Consider the following 18,430-nt stretch of genomic DNA (forward strand, 5'->3'; position numbering starts at 1 on the left):
CATGTAAAAAGGTAAAGGGACCCTTCACTGTTTAGTTCAGTCACGAACGACTGTGGGATTGCGGTGCTCATCTCGCTTTACTGGCCGAGGGAGCCGGTGTTTGCCCGCAGACAGCTTCCGGGTCATGTGGCCAACATGACTAAGCCGCTTCTGATGAACCAGAGCAGCGCACGGAAACACCGTTTACCTTCGTACTGGAGCGGTACCTATTTATTTACATGCACTTTGACATGCTTTCGAACTGCTAGGTTGGCAGGAGCTGAGACTGAGCAACGGGAGCTCACCCCGTCGCGGGGATTCAAACCGCCAACCTTCTGATCGGCAAGCCCTAGGCTCAGTGGTTTAGACCACAGCGCCACCCACATCCCATAGTTGTTCCCAAATGGAGATGAAATCCTACTTCTTGATGTCAAAAACTTTAATGTGAAATCTAGTTATTACATTTTAACAGGTATGCAAATGCATAGCAAGCAAACAACTTTCCAAACTGCATAGTGACTTTATATCCCAAAGAGCTCAGGTTGGGGGTGGGGTTCTCCTCTCTCCCCATTTCAACCTCAAGGACAGTGCTTTGTTCCTTCTCCCAGGGGCATTTTTTGAATAAAAATGAAATGAAATGTTTCCCACCAGCAGCCAGGACTCTCTGGAGTATGAATAGCCAGGCAGCTCAGAAAATAGGAATAAATGGCAGTTTTAATTGGATTTATCCATTTTCCAAAGAAAAAAGGAGGGAGGGAAGAACCAATCCATGTTGATAGAGTCCTCAACAGGACCTTTTTCTAAGAAAGGACACTTTCTTTGGCTGTGGGATTTTTGTTTTTTTTTGTTTAATGTCTCTCTGTCAGGACTGTTCATCTTTTGGGATTATCTGTACAAATTTGGTAACCCATTTCCTATTCCTGTTGAAGATGTATATGTTACATGGTTTGTTTGTATTTGAGAGATTCTGATCAATTGCTGCAGTTTGACAAACTCTTAAACCGGAAATAAGGAGACATTATTTTGGTTCCCTTCTTGAATGGGGAAATTCTCTTTGAAACTTGTTGATCAGGATTTCCACACTTCTATTTGTGCCACTGACAATTTGGCCAGCCCTCATCCTCTCAACCACATCACCAGCCCACATATCTTTGGAACCTGTACCTTCTCTTGGGCAGCTGTGCACACTGTGATTTGCATTCTGGCCATAAATGCCCACAGTTAATGCATGAACTATGAGCTAGTCAGCCTCCAGGGCCCATTCACTCCTTGTTGGCTTTGTATTTCCATTTATTCTGTTTGCAGCACCATTTTCTCCTCCCTCTCCCTATTGGGACTCGATAATATGATGAATTTGTTGGCTTGTAAAAGGTAAAGATGTGCCAGTTATTTGTCGTAGGACTTTTCATAGGTTTTGTATGCATCAGTATCTGGCTTAAAACAGTGGGGAATAATGTTCACATAAGATTGCCAGTGTACCCTGTGTGTGCTCGTGCATGCACACACAAGAGATCAATATTTGAAGCATTATGGTCTTTACAGGAAAGCATATTTATTTCAATGCATCAAGCATTAAAACTCCTAAAGTCTACTGAGACTGAGTATTAGAGACAGATTAGCAAAAGGCTTCAAGGACTCTTCAGGCTGAATAGAACATGCAGAGTGCTCGGTTGTGGGAGTTGGCAGTTCCTGCTGCTTAAGCCAAAGATTTCGCTGTCTCCATTGATCCTGCTGCAAATTATCACCCATGGTAGATTATTGCTTTGGAGAGGGAGGTGTGTGTGGATTCTGCCTTCATCAGACAAATTATCCTCTTTACTCTACAGGTAGCCACATTTATGTACCTCTTCAACATGTCAATTGCTGGACTACTGGTTAAGGAAGAGTGGTAGACTAGGTGGAAAGTGTTCTCCAGTTAATACTGATTCCGATAGACTTGGCTTTCTCTTTTTAAGTGAGAGTCCACTCCTGAGGTGTGTATCTATGGACAAAATCAAAAGAAGCCCAATGATAGCCCATTGTTTTGCACTGCTCTCTGACAGGATACATTACTGTTAGTAAAGAGAGAGATTGATGACACCAGTCATATGCTTGGCTCTATTGACTCCTCTCTTGTGAATGAAAATTCAGTAGGGTTGGCATCTCACCGGTCAAATATTGTTGGAAAACTGTCAAATATTTTTAAGGCAATGCGCCAGTTGAGACATAATGATCTCCTTAATAGATGACAATTTAAAATGTTTAGATTGAACAATCACCCTGCTGATGCACCTCATCCACTGACCTTTGTGAACCGGCTTTGACATTTTTGCTGTGGCAGTTCAAACTACAGTTCCCAGAACTTCCGTTTTCAGGGAAGTTTTTGTCTGGATTTTCACTTTTTGAAATACAGTATGGCAACCCTACTAACTTCTTACTTAGCTAAGAATAACTTGTTTATTCTTGGCTAAGTAGCCAACATATGAAAGTAACGTTGGTAAACTTTACTGTTTAAGCCTAGATCATTACATAAGAAGTGGCCTAATTAGTGTTCAGAGCAATAACAGAAATATACTTTAGGTTTTATAGTTACACTGTTTACAATTGGAAATCAGTTAACTTATGAGTGGAATTTCATCCATCGAGCACTGAACACAATTCTTTGCGTATAGTTAATTAATCATTGGGGTTTTTTTCAAGAAAGAGGAAAAAGAGAGAATAAAGCAAAAATATTTGTATAGAAGTGGGGGAGGGGGGATTTTAAAGGCAGTTGTGCTAAATTGGAAGTGGACTAGTTCTTCAACCCTCAACTTCAACTTCCCTGATCTTCTTTCAAAGGTGAACACACTTTTATTTATTCTAGCAGTTTGGAGATAAGTAGAGATTTTTGTCAATTTTATGTGGTTTTCTAATATTGGCCCTTTTTGGTATACTTTTAAATTGTTTTTAAGTTTACCTTGTGAACTTTTTTTGGTTGAAATACTGTCTATAAATAAATAGAAGTATGGCTTTTTCAGAAAAGAAAATATGTTCTAGCTCCTTTTTCAAAAAAATCTTCCTTAAAACTCCCAGCAGATTTCCATCTGTTTCTTCTTCCACAGGGATCAGTTATGAAATAAACAGTTCACTTTTTCATCTTTCTCTTCAGCTGAAGCCGAGACATGCTGAGAGTTTGGGAGCCTCAATGGCGCCCCTCTGGAGGCTTCGCCCGGAACAGAAACCCCGGCTAGATTCCCCCTAACTATGGTTCTGTGGAGTTCCCCCTCCCCCGTTGTGGGGGGCAGCAGTGGGGCATTTCACCTCAGGTTCCAAAATGCCTCTGGCTGCCCCTGCTCTGTGCCAACAACATTCTGTCAAGATCCACCCACACTCCACTCCACATTTTGAGCAAAAAGATATAAATGCAGTTTGTGTAAACCAAGAAGATATATTAATTTGCATAATTCTACTTTGTTATGAAAAATGGAAATAAGCAATAAACTATGTAGGCTGGTGAAATATCTCCTCCCAATGCTGAAAATGTGACTTTGCAGGTTACACCAGGCAGTATCCACATAATTGAAAACACATCTTTTCAGTCATAAGTACTAGAAACCATTTTTTGTCAAGTGAGAGCTTCAGGAAGCAAAATAATGCAAACAACTGGTGGCTTCCCCATTCTCCTGTAGCATTCTGTGTTCCTTTTGATGTAGAATTCACCTGATTGACAATGGGACATATTTCATAATCTATAAATTAAGGAATTTCTTTTTGTTTGCTTGTTTTATTGTTGCTTATTTAACAGGGGTTATCTTGCACCCTTTGATTAGCATGTGGGGCGGCTTTATGGAGTGCTTCAGTTATTTATTTATGGAATTTATGTAGGCATTCCAATAATGTTTTTCACTGGGCAGCTCACCATATAAAATAATAAAATGGGAAGTTATTCCACAGCTGGGGTGCCATCACTAAGAAGACTCTCCCTTCATCTGGTAGCCACCTAGATAATTTCATCTGATGGGAGCACCCAGAACAGCAAACAGTTCTGAACTTGATGATCCATATATATGCATGGAGATTAGATAGATAGATATATGGTAGATGGATATGAAAATGAAGACATTTGTGCAAATAACATACAAAAAATAGATTGTATTTGAAGAAATTGCCTTGGAAAAATGGTCAGCTTAAGCAAAATTGCATAACAGAAATGAGCACATATTAGAAGAAATGCACACTAAAATTCTGCTTTAAAAAAAATAATAATCATAAACTCATGTGGAAATGAGAAACTGAGAGAAGCAAAAAAGATGGCAGATTCACCCATCACTAGGTAAGCAGAATGATTTCAAAAACAGCCTTGAGAACAAGCAATGTAGACTGCAGAGATTTAACAGGAAACCTGTCTCCCACCCGCCCCTTCCATGCAATGCCTCAATGAGTCTTGGGGTTGTCAATCGGAAGGTTAGCGGTTTGAATCCGCTCGACGGTGGTGAGCTCCCGTTGCTCTGTCCCAGCTCCTGCCAACCTAGCAGTTTGAAAGCACACCACTGCAAGTAGATAAAGAGGTATCACTGTGGCAGGAAGGTAAACGGTGTTTCCATGTGCGCTCTGGTTTCCGTCACGGTGTCCTGTTGCTCCAGAAGCGGTTTAGTCATGCTGGCCACATGACCTGGAAAGCTGTCTGGGGACAAACGCCAGCTCCCTCAGCCTGAAAGCAAGATGAGTGTCACACCCCATAGTCACCTTTGACTGGATTTAACCGTTCAGGGGTCCTTTACCTTTACCTTAATCTGTAATTAGTTTTTGAGTTGCAGGATACTTGGTAGTGTGAATTGCCTTAATGACTCTCTGCCTGAACATAACTCTGGATAGTTACTAGACAGTGAACTCCCTTGACAAGACCTTCTTGGGTGTTTGGTGGGCAATTCTCACCCCTCCCTTAAGTCTGTGAAAGGAAACTGGGCATGTACATGGGCGATTTTGCCACGCTTGGTTGCTTCCTTGAGCTGTTGGTGATCTACAGTTTGCCCCCCTTTCCACCCACACACATAGGGCTGCTGTGAGTTTGCGGCTGCTGTGTACCAGAGCTTCTTGCAAGTGACTTCCTTTCATCTTAATGAGATTGGTGCAGGTTCAAAGCAGCATGGATGACCCATTCACCCCCCTCCCCAGCTCTTTTCCGTATTCCTGTAATTATCTTGAGGTGGGAATTTTCAATGAAATATCAAGTGCTGCTATGGAGTGGGAAAGAGAGACCTGATTGCTAGGCATTTTGGCACCCACATCTGGCTCCAGTTAACAAAATTTGTGCTGATTAAAAATTGGGTAATTAAAGTTCATTATGTCTTGGTTGGCTGATTTCCCAACTGTGTATTTATAAAGTTGATTTAGGACTATATTGTTATGAGGAGGTTGAGCTATTAAAGATAGTCATAAATCCATACAGAGTTGTGCATGTCTCCATCAAATCTAGCAATGTGCCGGTTTCCCAGTGTTTCCCTAACTATTAAATTCTGCATTATATTTGTACGTGACGTAAAATCTGCTTCCAGAAATACAACACAAGTTTAGCACTCGGGGGGGGGGGGGATCTGTTTGCAAATAACACAGAAATGAGCACCATATTCTCCTATATTTCTGGTAGAGGCTTTTAGACCACGTGAAAGCTCAGCTATAAAGCAGAAATCAACAGGATATTGCTGAGAAAATGGAATATATGGCCATGTGAATGCAGACCCAGTTAACCCTCCAGTGCAATAAGAGGAGGAGAAGAAACTTGTAAGGTAAGCCATGTTGGGGTGCTTTTTATTCCCCTTTGTTGACCCCCCAACTTCTGGCTTCTGTCCTTCTTTTGAAAGGTTTCAGAATCTTCAGAGGAATTGCCACTTCATGGGACGTTTTCTCTAGCAGCCTGTCTGCCCCCAGCGAGTCCAGAGCACATCTAATTGGTGCCAATGGAAAATGTCATGAAAGAGAGGTCAGGAGGCGTGTGACACTGGCAGACACTGCTTACATGCCCAGGGTTACAGGGCACCGCAGGGAGCCTTTGTTTCAGAATCCAGCTTTCCTTCCAGACTAATTAAGTGGCAGCTGATTGGATTGAAAATGGCAATGATGCTTGGATGCCATTCCTGTTAAAAAAACCCCAACAACAAATGCTTGCATGCCTCTCCCCCTCACCCTTAAAAAAAAAAATCTTCTTGCTCTTTTGTTCTCTTAAATTAGGGTTTCTTGCTACAGGGTCTTTCCTTGTCCTCTTCCTCAAGGATTACTACACTGGGCACACTCTTCTTCTTGAGGGAAGCTTCTGCTGCTCAGCATTCAGCTACATTTCAGCTGTTGAGTCTTTGCAGAAACATACCATAAAGGTATAAAGCCTGTCCCACAAGACAAAAAGCTTGCCCCTGAATGTAAACTCTGCTGGGTTTGCAAGGTGCTTCCGGGTCGGAGGAGTGCTAGAAATAGTGTGTGCGCATGCGCACGGGCGCTCCTCCACCCGGAAGTGTGCCAGAAACACTGCATGCATGCGCACACGCTATTTCCGGTGCTCTTCTGATCCGGAAGTCGGTCCCCGCAGCAAGAAAAAGGCACCACAAAAAGAAAGAGCACAGAATCCCCATGCCAATCCATGGAACGGCTGTGGGCCGGTTCCAGGAAGCTCATGGGCCAGAAGCGGCCCATAGGCCTTAGGTTGCTGACCTCTGGTCTAGATGTTTCTCTCATAGAGCCCAGACGTGTGTTTGTGTGTATGTGACTCCTGTAGAAGACGAGCACTGTTCACTACCCCAACCATCAATGAATCTATTAATGTTCTCATTTCTTAACTAAACCTGCTTCTTGACAGCTTTAAGCTTCTGGGGCAAGGGATGAATAGGTGTTACTTTCATGTTCGTAAAATAAGCCCTGAAATCCAAGGATTCTGTTGCAGTGTGTTTAGTTAGTGCTGGGTCATAAAGTTTAAATTCATCTGTTTTTTAAAGGTCTCATTTTAAGTCATTTATCTCTTGCTGTGTACTTAAATGCAATGTGCACATTGTGTATGCTCTCCAGGTGCAGAGAAAGTTACAGAGTTGAAAACAATTAAGTCTCCTTTTCTTTTGAAAGAGCCTCCAAATAATTGGCTAATACTAGCTGTATGGTATGGTTTATTTATGTACTGCTTTTTAGCCCCCAAAGCAGCAGACAGCATGTATACACATTAATACAAAAATAAATACACAATAAAAGTACAATACATAAAATATGTCCATCAAAATGATATAAAATAGCAGTAGGATTTTCTAAGGCTGATATCATGGGGGTGGGGAGTGGGGAATAGTAGCCATTTACCTATTGCAAGTAACAATTCAAGGGACTTAGTTCAGTGGTAGAGTACATACAAAAGGTCCCAGCTTTAGCCCTCCCCCCCCCCATGTGATGACCTTAACTTTAATCACAGTGAACCAAGTGTAACAGTTAAAATATTTGAGGGCACACCTGTAATCTACATGCTTAATCCAGGCATTGGCAAAACATTTTCAGAATACTATGAAAGTGTTATTAAATCATATTTCAGTAATCAACTGAATAATGTTTCACAACTAGATATTGCATTGGACGGAAACTCTAGTAACAGTTTGAAGGCAGAGACCTGAAAATCAAGAGGTAGTGGCATCAGTTTTCAAGTAAAAGATTCGACTACAATTCCAAAGCAATTTAAGCAATTCCTACTTGTTAACGAAAACAAGCAACAGTAGTTCGAGTTGCTAGCTAAATTAATGGTGCAAAATGAGCGTCCAGGAAAATGTATTGAGCATTTTCCTCCCCACTTCCATGTTTGATGCTGTTAAATTGAATTGTTGGTGAGGGTGGGAAGAAGGTTTCATGGTCACATTTCTAGGGGGTGGACTAAATGACCCCTGGAGTACCTTCCATTTCTACAATTCTGCAGTTCTGTGATTCTGCGATATTGGGTCTGTGTGTCATACTGATGTACATTTTGTTCTAGGTGGCTTAGCTTGGTCAGAATCAAGTATACACTTCCAGAGTTAATGCTAAATACATTGCTTCTGGTAAATGAACCACCATAGCCAAGTGGGCTCATTTGGGAGCAGGTAGTCATTAAAATGTCATTATCGTAACCAGTTTAGGCTTAGTTAAAATGGTTTAAAAATACTTTTTAAGAATCTCAAAAGTGATTTTTTCTGATGCCTGTTTTGATCACTTACTGAGGTTTCCCCACTTACCTCTTGGGATCAAGATGAGATCAAGGCTTTGATGTTTGTGATAGATACTTTGTAGAATGCAACACATATTTTACTGTGGAACAGCAGAATTATGTAATGTGAGCACTTGCCTATCTTAAAAGGAACAAGTGCATCTTGGACCTTTTTTGGGCTGGGACAGTTCTTCACTGAGTGCGTGAACTCTCAGCACTCATCCACACTTCCCCATGTCTTGCTGCTTTTCCTCCGGGGAAAACCGCACTTTGCCTCTCAGTCGAAGCAAACGACAATTGGGTTTTCCATGGATTGCTATTTGTTCCAATTTAGAGCTAAAGAGTGGATTTTTCTTAGGAAAGGTGCAGGGCATTGGAAAAACTGCTCAGGCCTAGAAATTAAGGGTCAAGCCGAAAAAGCTCTCAGACCCATGCTTTCTAGGCATAGGGCAAGCAGAAGTATAAGTGAGCCTACAATTCTATTTAGTCTGCCTGTAGGGAGCTGTCCAGTCTTTCAGAGAATAATAATCAGTGTGCAAGGTTTGCCTGCCAATTCAGTTCCGATTTTGAAATCCTTCCCTTTCTGGAACAAATATTTATTTAGTTTTGGTGCATGTATTTCTCCTTAACTTTCAAATCTGTGTGGCCTGTTCTCTGCTCTTGCTCAAACTGTGTTATTATAGCAGAATTGACCCAATTATTACAGGAAAGGAGGATTCGATGTTCATGTGGTGTTGGCATTTTCCTTGTTTCCGCAGCCCCCTCCCCGTTTCTTTTTCTTTTGCAAAGAGAACATGTTGGCCTTCTTAACTTGAAGGCAGAAAGGGCAACGGGCTTTCATTCAATTAGTTTCATGGTCTTTGTGTTGTGCAGTAGGGTTGCCAATTTTTCTTCTGCTAGCACTGTAACTTGCACTTTCCCTCATTAAACTGGCTTTATTAACAAGCTCCGCAGGAGAACTAGTATTGGTCTTGATGGAGGCCCAACTGCAGCACAATATTCCTTGGAGCTGCTGCGTATCTTGGCTCTGCATAGACTCAAAAGGTTCTGCTGGCTCTGAATAATTTCTTAGGTGTCAGCTTTTTGGCATGCGGGATGTTAAGACAGTTGGTCCACAGAGAGAGGGCACAGAGAGAGGCAGAGAAGCACTGTCTGACCCTCATGGCTCTCCAGTGCTGGGGTTGGTCTAGCATCAGATTTGGGCTGCAAAGAGCCTGTCTTCATGCTGTCAGAAATTATTTTAGCCCACACTTGCTGTGAGAGGCCCTTTGCAAGAATGACCTTGAGCGATGAAAAGGCTTTCTGTGACTAACAAAACGGATTTTGCTGTCTCTGTACCATTGTAGCTCATACCAAGTTCCAGCTTTTATGTGCTCTGCAATTCTAGCTGATTTCCCTATAAATGGTTTTACATTGGAGAATACTTGATTTTTTAAATTCTTTTATGTAAAAAGTGTATTAATTTTCTTTAGAAAAAAAATTACTGTATATAACTATTGATGTTTCTCAGAAGACAACAGCTTCTTACGTAAAATGTAAGGGGGAAATAGTTTTGTGTCTTTTATTTAGTTATCTTCCTTTATCAATTAAAGTTTAATAACATTTCCCGTGCTCCAATATGTTTGGGATTGAGGGAGGGGGGATTGAAGTGTTCTGTAAATGAGATCCACAAAGAAGGGCGAACAAAGGAGTTTCTTTAGTGACTAATTTCACAGCACCAGATTTGATGTTGTTCCTTCTGCAAATGTCAATTATGGTACCTGTAGCAGGTAACTGTAGGTGAACCCCTGAGAGATGGCAAGGAGAAGCATAGTCTAGTTTTCCACAAACACACATTGTTCCTTTTTTAGCAAGGGACCACAGAGATAGGTATCATAAAGGATTGAGTCATCAATTCAAAATGGAGTGCTTTATAGGCAGGTGGGCGAGTGGGGAGATGGGAATCCCAACATGTTTCAAGCTAAAGCCCTTCCCTGGTGGGTGGGGGGAATAGTTCAATAGAAACTTTTCTTCAAAAAGCATGGCTGTGTGGCTTCTTTTACAGGAACATGTATAACCATGCTTTTGAACAGGAGTTTCTTTTGAACTAAATATCCTAAGATGGAGACCTTATTCTAGCTTAAAATGTATTGTGATTCCAGCCCTCCCAACCACAAAAATGCTTTTTGTGCCTATTACTCAATTATATATGCTCTCCATTGTTGGGGTGCTACCCAAGAAGGTACTGGAAATGCCATTACTACCTTGGTGATGAAAATTCTGGTCAGAGGTAGTCTGAAGGCTCAAATCTAAAACTTTCTTTATCATGCTCCTTATGAGGAGTGGCTAAGGGAGCTGGGCATGTTTAGCCTGGAGAAGTGGAGGTTAAGGGGTGATATGATAGCCATGTTCAAATATATAAAAGGATGTCACATAGAGGAGGGAGAAAGGTTGTTTTCTGCTGCTCCAGAGAAGCGGACACGGAACAATGGATCCAAATTACAAGAAAGAAGATTCCACCTAAACATTAGGAAGAACTTCCTGACAGTAAGAGCTGCTCGACAGTGGAATTTGCTGCCAAGGAGTGTGGTGGAGTCTCCTTCTTTGGAGGTCTTTAAGCAGAGGCTTGACAACCGTATGTCAGGAGTGCTCTGATGGTGTTTCCTGCTTGGCAGGGGGTTGGACTCGATGGCCCTTGTGGTCTCTTCCAACTCTATGATTCTATTCTATGATTCTATGCCTCAGTATGGTGATTGAGATGAGAATGGGCTCTGATCATTCTCTTCACATTGTAACTGGGTTTTTCTTTTACTTCCCAGGTTCCCTGAAGAGCCCTGTGAACAAGACAGCACTTACCTTAATTGCCGTGAGCTCCTGCATCCTGGCCATGGTGTGTGGTACTCAGCTGTCCTGCCCACTGACTGTCAAGGTGACCCTCCACGTTCCTGAGCACTTCATTGCTGATGGTAAGAGCACCAGCCTCACTGCTATGATGATAATTGCAGAGCCCTTCTCTCACACCCCAAGCTTCCTAAAGATGTCATAGGCCATCTGGGGCAGAGGGGTTTGGGATCTTTATTTTAAATTGATCTAGCTCAGCATCTTGTCTCTGATTGTTAGGGTGGCAGAAAACCAGAGTGTGGAGTTTTTCATAAAATGACTTTTTCTCAACTTGTTATTGCTGCTTAAATTTAATTGTGTGTAATGTACATATTTGATTAGGAATATGTTATCTATAATTGCAGATACACACTTATAACAAAACAAGCAATGAAAATATAGTATAAATTATTCCATTTATATTCCCCCACCCCCAGTAACATATAAGGATTTCTTTAATCGTTTTTTATGTCCTTCCTCATGTAAATATAGTTTTTATGGCAAATATGAGATAAATAATCATGAGCTCACAATAACAATAAGAATTATCCATCATTCCCAATTTAAAAATAAATATACACTAATATATGCTGGCATACGCTCAAGTAGATACCTACTGGTGATTATAATACAGTGGTGCCTCGCAAGACGAAAAGAATCCGTTCCGCGAGTCTCTTCGTCTAGCGGTTTTTCGTCTTGCGAAGCAACCCTATTAGCGGATTAGCGCTATTAGCGGTTTAGCGGCTATTAGCGGCTATTAGCGGCTTAAGGGATTAGCGGATTAGCTGCTAAAAGGCTATTAGCAGCTTAGTGCCTTAGAAAAAGGGGGTGGGGAGCGAAAAAAAATCGCAAGAATCGCAAGACATTTTCGTCTTGCGAAGCAAGCCCATAGAGAAATTCATCCTGCGAAGCGCATTGAAAAATGGAAAACCCTTTCGTCTAGCGGGTTTTCCGTCTTGCGAGGCATTCGTCTTGCGGGGCACCACTGTATATACATTCAAATATAGAAAGGGGCAGCAAGATCTTCAGGCCATGAGTAATGGATGGTGGATGTTTATCCTTCCAACCTCGAAGAAATCTCTGCTTCATTTTACTGCTTTGTTAAATGGCAGCACAATCAAATTTTACACTTGTGCTGTTTAGCAAGTCCAAGTTCCTGTATTTACCGTATTTTTCTGTGTGTAATACACCCCCTATTTTGGGGGGCTCAAATTTAAGAAAATGGGGTGAAGATTGCCAGTTGTTGAGCTTTTTTGAGGGGGGGGGGATTACCCTGGGTTGTTCAGCTTTTTTTTAGGGGGAATTGCCGAAAATCACTCAACTGCACGCATCGCTAAATCCACCTTTTGTCTGTCCCCTCACCAGCAGAAGCTGCCAATCGCCCACACAATTGCCGCAGTGTCAACCAATCAACCATTGACGCAGCAACCAATAACATGCACAATAGTTGCTGACAGCTGCAGCAGCAACCAATCAAATGTCCACCCTATGCACTACCCATGTATAAGACGACTCCCATTTTTTTAGCATGATTTTTACAGAAAAAAACAACAAGTCTTATAGATGGAAAAGTACGGTATTTGTGATATTTTTATATTGCCCTTCTCTTTAGGGATACTAGGACAACGCAGCTGGTAGAGCAAGAGGCTCTTTATCTTATGTTCATGGGTTTGAGCTCCACATTGGGCAAAAGATCCCAGCATTTCAGAGGGTTGAGCTAGATAACCTTTGAAGTCACTTCCAGCGCTGATTCTTAATGGTCTCCACCCATTCCCCTGGTCCCATCTCATTCTCCCAAAGTCCTCATAATTAGGCCATTGGTTTTCAACCAGTCTTCCATGGCACCCTGGAGTGTCCTGAGGAATGTTCAGGGTAGCCCCAGGGCCCATGCTTTCATTAAATTGCATCCCATATCTTCCTGCATTATCTCTCTCTCTTTCTTCCTGAAGAACATTCAAGGAAACCAGCTTTAACTTGCAGCCAATTATCTTCCTGAAATAAAACAATGGCAAAAAAGTGGGGAAATGCTTTTGCATGACTGTTTAATTTCTTAAAATCTCTCTTCCCCCCATTCAACAACAACAAACAAACAAAAATCCTCCCCAGCTTCAGTAACTAACAGTTCCTTAGTTTTACACAAGGTTATTGAGAAATGCAAGAAAATAGCAAAGTAGCTTGATGGTGTGTGCTCTATAAGGAAGGATTTTAAAATAACCCTGAAAGTGAGGAGTATCTACAGTGTTTTTCGCTCCTTCTACCCCCAACATCGCTCCACCCTCTTCTTCTCTACCTCCCCCCACCCCACCCCGGCAACGTTCCTCCTCTTTAACAGTGATATAGCTTTATGGGAACAGAGAGAATGTTTCAAGAAAGCACCATGTCTGCATGTGTGTCCTGTGCTATGCGTTTCTCGCTTTCCTTTCCCACAATGGCAAAATATTTCTGCTTTTGATCTTGTTTTGCCCTCTCCAACCCCCCCCCCCCCACACCACCACCACGTGTGCACAAATTTCAGGAAAGGCAGGCTGGGGCTGCTATGTGGAATATGTCAGCTCAGCCCCGCAGAGCAGTGGCATTTCTTGGGTTCCCATTGACACATGTGCTGCCACTTACATGTGTGCCAAAAAGGAGCAGGGCAGAATGGGAAGGGGACAGGGAAATCCCCACTTACACATGTCCTGTAATGGAACCCTAGTGTAAGTGGTTTGCCACATGAGAGCTGTGATTTGCCAAGGGACCTGAGGACTCAAAAATGTTGAAAACCCCTGAATTAGGCTGAGAGACCCTGAATGTCCTAACAACACCTAGTAAGCTGGCAAGCCCAGTAGGATTTTGAACCCAACTCTCCATTTTCTAAGCCCATCACTCTGACCACAGTACAACACAGACTTCAAAACTCTCTCTCTCTCTCTCTTTTGAGAGAGTACTGCGCTGTTTTGTTCATCTCTTCCTGATAGTAGTATTCTTTATGAATTGTTTACCCCACCCTTCCTCCCTAATGAGCCGAGGGCAGCAAACCCCAGAATGTTAACACAATAAAATTTTAAAAAAACAACCCATAATAATAAAAGTGATTAAAAACATCTAAAAACAATTAAAATTACCTAAAACAAATAAAAGCAATTACATACCCTCACAGCTTATAATTTCCAGGGATAGTTATCTCATACATCAAATGCCTGGGGGAACAGGAATGTTTTAAAACCCTCCCTGAGCATTAATGATGAAGGAGGGAGGGAGACGTCACCATGAAAGCGTTCCATGAGTCAGGACCCTGCCGTGAGTCTGGGAAGCAACCTTTGACAGCACCAACAATAGGACCTGTTAACAAATATTTTCAACAGTTTTTCAATTCATAAAGTGTTTTGTGATTCATCCCTTGCTTTTTAATCTCATGTCAACCCTGCCAGGAATATGGGAAGTTGCCTCATAGAGGTCAGGCTATTGTCCACTTGGCCAGTATTGTTTACTGTGATTAGCAGCAGGTCTCCGGGGTCTCAGGCAGAAATCTTTCCCAGTAGAGGAGGCTAGTCCATTCAGGCAAGTGGGGCATTGCCCCACCAGTCTCAATCTGCCCTCTGCCACCCCCCCCAATCTATGGAAAGTGCCATTGCTCAGTGGGGGAGCACTTAGCAGACTCAGTCCCCAACACATGCAGAATGAATGCTTCCTGTTTGAAACCCAGGAAATCTGCTGCCAGCAGATAATACTGAGCGAGATGAATTGGTGCTGTGACTTGGTGTAAGGTAGCTTTCTGTGCCCCTGTCTTTCTTCTTATTTAAACCAAACCAATGGTTGGGACTGCCAATGAGACCCTCCTCCTTAATCTCAGTATTCCCATTGTAGACCTCTGCAGAGAAGAGGATGGGGCCAAAAGTAGAAGTTGGTTCTGCCTGTCATTGGCTCTGACCTCTCTGCCTTCTGCCCTACCATTCCTAATGGGCACCAACCACCACTGATCTTTTCCCAACCCCTGCTACTGGAGCCTTTCTAAACTGGAGTTTGAACCAGAGGCCTTCTGCATTTAAGACATGCAATTTGCCATTGAATTATAGGCAGAAAAACAGCAACTTGCTACACACATCACCTTAGTTCTTCAATGTCCAAATAGAGCACTATTCACCATCCTTCATTGGGCTGACCTTGGAGTTTCTGTTTCCAGGCTGGAAGTTTGCTAGGCTGGACTTTTTCACTGAACTCATCACTCACAGGAATTACTCAATGGAGGGGACCGGGAGAGCAATGCAGTGTGTGAATCAGCCCTGAGGCACCCAGTTTTTTTGCTGCTAGTGCCTCATCATATCTGAATTGCGGAGAAAATGGTATTTGCCTTCAGGGCTCAGGAAGCCAGTCTATTTCAGCATCCTAGTGTCATCCGAAATGCTACAGTGTGGGCAGGAATGCCATGAAAGGAGAATTGGGAGTGGGTGGGGATAGACAGTTCTGCCTGGAGCATAATATAGATCTTTGCATGGGAAGGGCTGGTACATTTTATTTTATTTTACTTCCCTTCTACACCTTCTGCATAGATACTATCTATTTGGCATTATTAGAGGGTATGTGCTGATTTGTAAGGAAATGTTTCAGTGTATTTTAACAGCCTGTTATGGCAACTGTTCTTATCCTGTGCTCCAAGCAGCCAGATAGTGCTGTTGGGGCTAACAGGGGAATTTCCAGAAAGGAGGAAAGGGTCACCTCCCCCACCCTTCACCTAAAGCAGAACTGGCTCCACTGTACTGAACACATAGCAGCTGGTGGATGTGACTCCCCTGAAGCCCTTAATCATCAGGCAGGGATATCAGGGATCAGGCAGTCCTTATGGGAACATGGACCTAAGTTGTAAAGGGTCTTGCAAATTAATTCAGTAAACCTTGAACTTAGCCCAGTAGCACATGGACAGCCAATGCAAGCTTTTAAGCACTGGTGTTGTGTGCTGGCAGTTGTCTGTCTGCACCAATGATATAGCCACAGCATTTTGCACCAACTGGAGCTTCCAAACCAATCTGAATGTTAGCCCCCCACAGAGTGTGTTGCAATAATGCAGTCTTGAGGTTGCCACTGCATGAGTAATTGTGGCCAGGCTATTCTCAGTCAAAGAACAGCTGGAGTACCAGCTGTACCTGGCAAAAGACACTCCTAGGCACTCCAGTGCTGCAAGCTAGGTAGTTTTACAATTATACAAGTGACCTCTGCTACTCAAAACCTTTGTCTTCTGGCTTCAGGTTTTGATGGTGTGTAGCAAAACTTTGATTGGCGGTGTGAGACACCTTCCCAGTACTGTTTCTATTTTTAATGTTATGACTGATAAAAGCCTCATACCTTCACTTAGAAGCTGCTCATCTCTGCTGCTTTTTCTGGTTCTCAGATGGTGAACTTGCTAATTTCTGATGGGGAAAAGAATGAGATGCTGATGCATTAGTTGGGAGCCATTGCCGCTTTCTATTGCGCTCCCCACCCCCAAGGTGAAAGTTCAAGGTTTCTTGAATTTAGCTGACCTTATTAGCCCAACATGCAGTGAGCACCAAGTTCAACTACTAAGGGCAAATTACATTTTCTTCCTTCTGCTGTGACCCTTCACTCAGTCACTTCTAACCTTCACCTTTTTTTCTTCTTACCACAAGGGCAAATTAAACAGCATCCTTCTCTTTTGGATCAAATGTTTTGCACAAAAACTCATAACAGAGCAGGAGCATGGAGGCACTATGCTTGTTTCTTAGTGGTGGGTCACTGTTGCTTACCAGGATGGGTGAGGTGGAGAGGGTGTTGTGCAAACACTCTAGCAGAGCCCATCTGGCACTGCTGCTGGTGTGTTTGCTTCCAGGGCTCAGAAGTCGGCAGAAGGCTTTGGGGCTGTTCCTCATAGCCACTTGTTCCTAGTGCAGGAGTAGGGAACCCTACCCCCCTCCAATGTTGCTAGACTCCAGCTCCTGTTAGTGCAACAACATCATCATCATCATCTTCATTTTTTATTTGTATGCCACCTTTCCACAGTTAAAAAGCAATGCTCAAGGCGGCTTACAGCATAACAAGATTTACATAATTACAAAAGTAATAAACAATAAATAAACCACACCAAAAAATAAATAAATAAACACACAACCAAATGGGAAACAATTTCCACATAAATCAAAATCTAAAACTAAGAATACAGCATTAGTGTCACAGTTTAAAATGACATAGGTAAAAAATAACAGCAATTTAAACAAAAACAAAACAAAACAGTGCCCTCCCTGCCCAGCAGCGGCATCAGTCCTTTATAGAGTCCATCAGGCCCCACCCTAGGCCAGGTGTTGGGTGGCAGGACTGGGGCCCTCAGGCGCTGAGCAGGGGAGTATAGCATGCTGGATCAGACCTTGACTAATCTACTCCATCATCCTACACTCACAGTAGCCAACCAGATTCCTATGGGAAACCAGCAAGCAGAACATGAGCACAAGAGCACTGTCCCTTCCTGTGGTTTTCTAGCAGCTGGTATTTGTAAGTACTGCTGCCTCCAACTGTGGAGGTAGAGCATATCCATCATGGCTAGTAGCTATTGATAGCCCTCTCCTCCATGAATTTGCCTAATCCTCTTTTAAAGCCATCCAAGTTGGTGGCATCACTGCCTCCTGGAGGAGCGAGTGCCATAGTTTGGCTGAGTGTTGCATGAAGAAGTGTTTTCTGTTATCTGCCCTAAATCTTCCAACATTCAGCTTCCCTGGATGCCTACAAGTTCTAGTGCTATGAGACAGGGAGACAAACTTTTCTCTATCCAATTTTTCCAGGCCATGCATAATTTTATATTCTTCTTTCCTGTCACCTCTTGCCTTTTTTTCCTAAACTAAAATGTCCCAACCATGGCAACCATTCTTCATAGAGGAGTAAATCCACCCCCTTGATCATTTTGGTTGTCCTTTACTGAACCTTTTCCAACCCTACACTGTCTTTTTTGAGGTGAGGTTATGAGAACTGTACACAGTACTCCAGATGTGGTTGCACCTTATAATTGTATATCGGCATTGTGATGCTGATAGTTATCCTAGGTGGGGGAGGGAAGTAAGTAAGGGAAAGACAACTGGAGTGGACTCTTTGGTCCTGGTTTCCACAATGGATCCCAGTGGTAGCATTTCTCTCTCAAAAACTGGCACAAACATTCTTCTTCTTCTTTGATGATCACTCAGAGCCAAGTAAGATTGTCTTCCATAAACATGGTTTTAACAATGAGTTCGTAAGTGACTGTGGAGGCCAATTCCCACACGTCCTTCCACAGTGGGGACATTGGTTCCTGGGCAGGAGTTGATCATGGTGTGGATTTGCCAGGCGTGCCTTCCTCTTAGCACGTTTCTCCCTTGTGTTCTGAGTTCGAGTGTCTTCAAAGTCCATGACACCTTTGGTAAAGGCTGTTCTCCAACTGGAGCGCTTGCAGGCCAGTGTTTCCCAGTTGTTGGTGTTCAT

General features: G+C 42.7%; 1 protein-coding gene across 2 annotated transcripts in view; it reads left to right on the plus strand.

Moving 5' to 3' along the window:
• The window catches only part of ASTN2 (astrotactin 2), a 656,733-nt gene that overhangs the window by 311,306 nt on the left and 326,997 nt on the right, over positions 1 to 18,430 (plus strand). For both annotated transcript variants that reach the window (XM_083422898.1, XM_083422897.1), the window contains exon 6: positions 10,936 to 11,082. In XM_083422898.1, coding sequence (XP_083279024.1) covers positions 10,936 to 11,082 — 147 coding nt within the window. The remainder of the gene's footprint in view (positions 1 to 10,935; positions 11,083 to 18,430) is intronic.

The sequence above is a fragment of the Podarcis tiliguerta genome, assembly GCF_965153285.1.
Source record: "Podarcis tiliguerta genome assembly, chromosome: Z".
In the NCBI taxonomy this organism is placed as follows: domain Eukaryota; kingdom Metazoa; phylum Chordata; class Lepidosauria; order Squamata; family Lacertidae; genus Podarcis; species Podarcis tiliguerta.